General features: G+C 38.9%; 1 protein-coding gene across 1 annotated transcript in view; it reads right to left on the reverse strand.

Moving 5' to 3' along the window:
- Nucleotides 1–669: 669 nt before the first annotated feature.
- The window catches only part of LOC118342053 (vomeronasal type-2 receptor 1-like), a 15791-nt gene continuing 8423 nt past the window's right edge, over nucleotides 670–8037 (reverse strand). Inside the window, exons 6-14 of the mRNA XM_035680480.1 lie at nucleotides 6902–6968; nucleotides 5911–6058; nucleotides 5211–5499; nucleotides 3872–3958; nucleotides 3497–3688; nucleotides 2352–2885; nucleotides 2042–2266; nucleotides 1698–1821; nucleotides 670–1562 (exon numbers count right to left, since the gene is read on the reverse strand). Coding sequence (XP_035536373.1) covers nucleotides 670–1562; nucleotides 1698–1821; nucleotides 2042–2266; nucleotides 2352–2885; nucleotides 3497–3688; nucleotides 3872–3958; nucleotides 5211–5499; nucleotides 5911–6058; nucleotides 6902–6968 — 2559 coding nt within the window. The remainder of the gene's footprint in view (nucleotides 1563–1697; nucleotides 1822–2041; nucleotides 2267–2351; nucleotides 2886–3496; nucleotides 3689–3871; nucleotides 3959–5210; nucleotides 5500–5910; nucleotides 6059–6901; nucleotides 6969–8037) is intronic.

Below are 8037 nucleotides of genomic sequence, written 5' to 3' on the forward strand. Positions count from 1 at the left end.
ATCAAGCAGGAAGGAGAGACTAAGGTGGCTGCGAAACTCGTGTAAAATGCTAAAGGCCCGATTTAGAGCCAGTGTTTGGTTTGTCCATTCTGGGCTACCATAGAGACATGGTGTTTCAACATGGTGGACTTTATAGTAAAATCTGTAAATAAAAACAAAAAATACAACGATTCTTATTTTCAGATGATTATACCCTAATGAAAACATACCTCCTAATATTATATTACATTTTTGCCAGTAGACTCTAAATGTTACACACTGGACCTTTAAGTAATAACTGAAAATCACCACTTACTTACCTCAAGAGCCTGCTTAGCATACAGTATTTTGCAAATGTCACAGTCATTGGGCATGGTTTAACCAATAATAGCTTAATTATTATGGATATGTCTTCTCTAGTTAGTACATTTCTAAACCCATTAACCTTGGATCAGTTCAAAATGAAAATTCACAGGTGTAGCAGTGTAGAGGATTAGCAGAAATCCTTTCCCCAACAAAATGAGCCTCAGAAACTCCTCAGCCTCAGAAAAGAACAGTTGCAATGCTGCAATACCAATTGCCTACTCGTCATTGCAAAGATGAAATAAACCATAAATTGTGAGGACTATGTTTAAATAACTTTGAATATAATATTTCTCAAATATCTTAAGTTATGTCATGTTACTTCTTTTATTTTCCCATCAGGTGCTGTTTTGTATTCTTCTCTGGTTTCAGTAAAATAATGTAGCACTTTGGAGCAAACAGGCAGAACAACAAGCCAAAGCTGGACGCCAAAATGGCAAATGACTCCACTGCATCTGCATAATTTCCAGGTGAGCTGATATAAGCAGGGATGAATGCTAGCCACACAGCAGAGAAGATCAGCATGCTAAAAGTGATGAACTTGGCCTCGTTGAAGTTGCCTGGTAACTTACGGGCCAGAAAAGCCAGGACGAAGGACAGACAGGCCTGTAGACCAATATATCCCAGAACACACCAGAATGCGAGGCTGGAGCCAACACTACATTCCAGTATGATCTTTGAGCGTTCATATTTTGTATTTCGGGATGGAAAAGGAGGAGCATCAATGAGCCAGGCAGCACAGATAACTACCTGAACCAGAGTGCAACTGAAAATAATTAACCTCTGCTGCTTGGGCCCAAGCCACTTCATGATGTTGTCTCCTGGCCTGGTGGCAGTGAAAGCAGCCAACACCACCAGAGTCTTCCCCAGAATGCACGAGATGCAAAGTGAAAATGTAATGCTAAAGGCAGTGTGGCGCAGCATGCAGGACCATGGTGTTGGCTCTCCAATGAACACCAGGGAACACAGGAAACACAGAGTCAGTGCAAAAAGGATGAAGAAGCTGAGTTCAGAGTTATTCACACGGACAATGGCTGTGTTTCTATGATAGAAAAAGACTGCAAAGACAGTCATAGTGAGGCAGGCACCCACCACAGAGGTCACTGTCAGGGCTATACCCAAGGAATCATAAGCCAAGAACTCCACCTTCTTAGGGATGCAGCCTGTTCTGTCTTTGTTTGACCAGAAGTCCTCAGGACAAAATTTGCACTCTATTGAGTCTAAAGGGAAAAGGGTTAAAAAAAGAGTAGCTCATTTAAAATATTAGAAATATAAAAATAAATATTCAATTATTACCTGATTGTAATAGAATATTTTGAATTTTTGCAATATGTATTGCTTGGTTTCAAGCTCACTTGTCTGATTGCTAATTTTGCCACTGTCACATGGTACACAGTCAAAACAGCAAACAGGCTCCCTATGACGAACAGCCTTCCGGGACCCTGGAGGACAGCTGGCACTGCATACAGACACTGGAACCTAGGGAGAGATAATGGCTTTCAGGTCTTTAGTGTGAAATGAGAGTGCTGAAATCACTAGTCAATTACTTGATTAGTCCAATGTCTGACAGCAAAAACACCAATATTTGCTGGTCCCATCTCCTCAAATGTGAGGATGTGCTTTTCTCTTTGAACATTATTGTTATTGAATATCTTTGCATTTTTTTACTGCTGAAAACAAAACAGTACGAGCAGCTTGCCTCACTCTGATGCCCTGCCCAAATAATCCTGTCTTCCTGGATCACCACCTCCTTTCCAGCAGGCTTGGTTCCATCAAACAACCCCACGTTGACAAACTCAATGTTTCCGCCTGTGCCTCTCTGCCAGTTGATGATATCATAATAAGGTATGGAGTCACCCTTCAGGTCAAAGTTCACCTCCTCCCCGGCAATTTCAAATTTCACTTCCTGAAGGTAGTACTGGAGCTTGAAAACCAATAGACAATATGAAATACTCTTTCAAACAAGATTTTTAGTTTGATACTGTAACAGTAGGAATGCTGGATTATACCTGCCAGGGGTGTATGTTGTTGCTTTGAGCACATGAGTTGTTTTGGAAAGGCCCACTGCCTGGTTGACATAGAAGAAGGTTGTGGAGGGAATGAGCAATTGCATGTACAGCCTTATAGACATTGTATGCTACTCTAGGGTTAGATGTATTCATGTAGGCCGAATGCTGCTCCAACAGGGACTCCTGCCCTGTGCAGGGAGGCAACTTGGAGTCAGAGGACAAAGAAGGACTGCAACCATACAGAGCCTGCCACAGCTCCTTAACCAAAACATTATTTGGATACATTTGAGGGTTTACTGACTGGAGGTAGTCACTGAGTCCGGATATATAACCTTTCCTGATACCAAACCCAATGGTGCCCCCCATGTAGGGGTAATACTCGCTTCCTGCAAAGACAGATGCTGTAACCCAGGCCTCACTGGCCACCCATTGGATTCCAGTGATGTTCTGTTTCATGTAATCTTTCAAGAAAGGTGTCATCTCCCCCTCAGATGAAAACACCACCACAACCTTTGCTACAGAGGTTCGCATCACCTTTACAGAGAACCAGATGTTGGTGGAGGAAGGACGTTTGCAAGGAAAAGAGAAGGAAAAAGAGATCAGGTTAAAAATAAAAACATTAAGACATAATATGAAATAACAAATTTTTAGATGCCCACAGTGTATGTATTATATGGAGAATGTCCATATCTGTTGACACAGAGTGGTATCAAAGCAGACACTGTGGGAAGCAATTTGAGCCAATACCCCTGGGTCCATGGTAGTCTTGCATTGCCTAAATCTCCACAGTTCGTTTTAGTGCTCTGCCAGTGCTAGATCAAGGTCTAGTTCAAACCCTAATCATTCTGGTCTAGGAAAAAAAAATGCTGGCTTGTTTATTGCCACTTGCCCTGGATGCGGCAACTGTGCCATGCAAAATAGTGTTGAAATATAGTTGAATGGGAGAAGATGATAGTTAGCCAGACTAGATCCATGGAGGCATGGATCCAACTTGTGGACACTGAGATATATGGGCTGAAAGCGAGATTGCAACATTTTTCGCCAGGATTATCACATTCTTAGGACAAACTAATATAGAAATTGATATGGGAACAGTACTAACAACTCTCTAATGCTGTAAAACATAGTTGTGTCTGTGTTGCTACCTGCATGATTTCCAGTGCCCTCTGATGACTGTAGAGCAGGGGGATAATTTCTTGGTACGCTATACATACTTTGGTACCCTGTAATTCCCTTAGTAAACCTTCTGCAGCAAAGCGTCCATATTCACGGTCTCCTCGCACCAGCCCCACCCAAGTCCAGTTGAACCGTACCAGCAGCTGAGCAATGGCTTTCACCTGGGTTCAACAGAAACAATTGTCAACACAGTGGTCTTAATACAGACATTTTGAGAGGACATTGATATTATTTATTAATTGTACTGTTACATTGATTTACTTTTTTTTATTTTCCAAAGATGTCTTTTTACAGCTACAGCACTGAGATGTTATTAAACCCTAAATCTGAAGCCAAACTCTCACCTGATAGTCATCACTCGGGATAACTCTGAAGAAGGTAGGAAATCTTTTTCTGTCAGAGAGACAAGCACATGAAGAAAAGTAGCTGATCTGTGTAAAGGAGAAACATGAAAGAGTATACAAAAATAGGTTACAGGGAAAAGGACAAAGTTTTGGGTGTCTGAAAAAGCATTTGATCATGTTAAGTGGCCTTTTTAATTTTAAATTTTGTAATTTATTTAATCTTGGTTGAGGTCATAGATTTTGTAAAATTATTAGATCCTACAATAAAGCTGTAGAAATAGCAAATTTCCAATTAAATCTATCTTAAGACCTATACTACAAAAATTACATTGGAGAGAGCAAATACATACTATCCAAAAGTTACAGGTGTCAGAATAAACATCATTAGACATTTGCAGATGGTTTTTTCATGTACTTAACTAACTTATTAGGTAACAATATCCAACAGATGTATAACAAAAAATCGATTTGTTACTGAGTAATATGAAATCTGACTTAATTAGGAAGACTCAATCTATTTACAAATGACGTGGCTCCCAAAGTATATTCTGGTAAAACATATTCTGGTACTCTTTTAAAAAACATGTTCTGGTACTCTTTTAAAAAACATAATCTGGTACTCTTTTTACATACAAAAAACAAAAACAAAAAACAAATAAACATGTCAACTTTATAACATTTGTCATCAACATGGAGGAAAATTACGAGAATTCAGCAGGAGCCAAATTTAATTTAAAAAAATATATATTTATGGGACAATCCTTGGGTAGCTCTTCGTAACTGGTTTACATGGAGGGATAGAAGGATGGAAAGTGTCAGTTGATTATTGAGTCTCCTTTATATTTGACAATCGGGGAACATGTTGTATTGTATGGCTCCCTCTCTCTCCCCCTTTCCTGTCACTCTTCAGCTATCATTATTAATTAAAGGCAATAATCAGAAAAAGAGGAAACAACCCAATCATATTGCTGAAGTGTCAAGTGATGAAGTTTAAAAGATAGACTCGATAGACATTAACTGTATTACAGGTGAGTAAATGTGTGTTGTTATTGTTGGTTTTATTTTGTTTGGTTTTTGTTTTGTTATGTTTTTTTAAATGCTATAAGTGTATATGCTGCTAAAAAATGTCTCTCAACATGTACAGTATATATGTTTTTAATTTTGTTTTTCATTAACTCTTAGATGAAAAATAGTCTTATGGCTAATTCTAGCATTTCTTTTTTTTTTATTTACCATGTGTATTGATTTGGACTCCCCCTTGTTTAAATAAACTGAACTAAGACAGATTATATAACACGTTAATGTTGTGGGGTGATAACACAGGAATAGTCATCATTACCATCGGTATTCTGAATGGCTGCAGGATTCTTGACAACACCATAGACAGCGTAGAACCAGATTCCCCAATAACAGCAAGGAGCGGAGAGGCACCGCTGCACATGGGAGAGTTATCCTCGCTTAGCCCGTTCAACACAGCCAGAGCAGCCCTCTGACCCGTCAGTGGATATGAACATGAATCAAAGATTTTGTATCCAAGGGTGTAATTGGGCAATAGCTCTGTACTCTGGTTTATCTCCTCCACTGCCAGCCTCATAGTCTGAACCCAGCGGAAAGCCCTGGGATCAAAGCTGTAGCCCCACAGACACATATGCACACACCACACACACATGAACACAGCAAGTAGGCTATGGAGAAAAGGTCAAATCAAAGGCAGAGATTTATTTTGATTTTAAGTTGGTCTAAACTGTATCTTTGCAACTATCTTGTGTTGAATTAACTGAGTGGTTTCCTTTTGCTTTGCCCATATTTACTCATCTTTTTTTTCCTCATTTGTCACCATATGTCTTTGGTAATGCTTTATTTTACAGGTCTGTAATAATAATTTTAAAAAAGCCTTATAATTTATATTTTTTGTTATCTTGAAAGACCCATGTAATTTGGGAAAAATCCTTTCAAATCAAAGAGTTTCACAACATTTGTGTTTGTTCTAAAAAAAATCAGACACCATATGATTTCCAGTCCATATGTATTAAACTCACCCATTGCACTTCACTGGTGGTGGTCTATAGGTGCAGTTGAGGTCTGGCATCTCCTGGTTATAGTGAAGGGGGAAGATCCCCCCAATAACATAGTCACCCCTGGCCACAAAGGCTGGCTGAAAGCTGTTTTGAAGTTTGCACACTTTAGCTGCAGATGGGGTTGGAGAGGTAAAGCTAGAAATTGGATTATGCGTTATAGTGAGGACAGAGACAGAGTAAAGTAAGGGAAATAAGACAAGTAGAGTCATATTGTTTGACATCCCCAAAGAGATAGATAGATAGAGAGAGAGAGAGAGAGAGAGAGAGAGAGCAAGGAATGATGCACATTATATACAGTATGTCACCTGCTTGTTCTTACATCATCAAGACATCAAGACATTGGACATCAGCAGGCCTGCCTAATTTAGTATGTTTACGGTGATAGACTGAAATGATGTAACAGGACATAAATACTGGAGACAGAATGTTTTACACATATTTTTGTAAATTCACTTTCCAGTTTATTAAATTCACAGGACTAATGCAGTTGAATGGGATAAAACCGACTTCCACGAAGGTTATACTGATTTAACTTTTTGGAGGCTGTAGTTTGTGGCGCTGTTAAATTAAACTACATTATAGTGAGGTGTTTAAAATAATGGGTAGGCTATTTGGGTCTAGCAGGTCATCCATTAATGACAGCATCAGCGGTTCAGTCTCCAGCTCATCCTGTCCACATGTTGAAGTTTACTTACTTTTAGCCCCCTTTGCTCCTGATGGTCAGACCACCAACACCTAGCTTGGTAGCTTGCTGCCATCAATGTGTTTGGGTAAAAAGGTGAATCAAGAATGTTAGACAAGTTGTTAAGTGATGCAACCATTTACCTACTATTTATTGGATGTGTTTTACTTAACATACCAGTTTATTAGTTGTTAAAATATTTGGCGAGCAAGTCAGACCAACTAGTCATCGGAAAAGTGGAAAACAAAAACATTGTAATGTACACAAAACTTGCTACCCAGTTTCCTGCTGTTACAATGATAACACAGGTGAACTCCCACAACCCTGTGGAAATTGTCTAATGAGAAAAAGGAAATGCAAAAAAAGGTCACTCTGCACAGTGTTTCAATCTTATGTTTGATGGAACAATTATGCTTTTGTTGTAATATATACAGTTGTCTAGGCATAGGTAACTGCAACCTGAAAGATCTGTTTTAGGCTTTTGATTGGGTGACCATGGGTGCTTTTGCTACATGGCTAATGTAGACAAGGCGTAAGACTTAAGCCATGTGACTTGAAAAAATATTACAGCATAAACAATACATGTAATACATATACAATCACTGTCATAATCTCAAAACAGCCCCCTGTGACAACTTAATTTTCTCATGACGATATTACAAATTTATACTGTATGTAAGTTGAATACTGACAGAAAAATAAATGATATGTCAGTAAGTAAACAATATATTTAAATATATACAGATATTCACCCTACTCCAGGATCACAAGGTGATGTCATCACTACTGGATCTGGGCAGGCCCTCAGTTCTATGTGTGCCCACTAGAGTATATAAATTAGCTATACCCTGAAATATCATAATCATTTGTATGTGGCCAGAAAGGGCAGCTGCTCTCGTATATTCAGCTGTTAAAATATTCACCATCATTGAGCAGGTGATTTACTAAAACCTGGGACCAGCCATGGCAATGCCGGCTGCAAAGCTTCTTGTGTTTCTGTCTCTGATTTGGGGAAAACCTGGCTCAGCTGCTGCTCTAAATGACTGTGTTTTCTTGGGTGAAGAGGAGAAAAACAGTCTGTATGAAGATGGAGATGTAGTTATAGGGGGTTTATTCCCTCTACACTACAGCCCTGTGTCTTCTCTTCCAACATACAAAACTAAACCAACACCTAATATGTATAAATAGTAAGTGATTTGAATAGTAAAATATGATTGTAATTGGCTGAAGTGCTACAAAGTAATTTTAATTTGATTAGATTCGTGTTTAGGGTATTTTAATATATGTATATATTTGTGGTGTATAATGAACTGCTTTTTATTCCTTTACAGTTTCAATTCTCGTGCCTTGCGCTGGATGCAAACCATGACTTTTGCAATTGGAGAGATCAACCAGCGCAGTGACCT

This window comes from Morone saxatilis, unplaced genomic scaffold (genome assembly GCF_004916995.1).
Source record: "Morone saxatilis isolate NCDOM2014 unplaced genomic scaffold, NCSU_SB_2.0 Contig8, whole genome shotgun sequence".
NCBI lineage: Eukaryota > Metazoa > Chordata > Actinopteri > Moronidae > Morone > Morone saxatilis.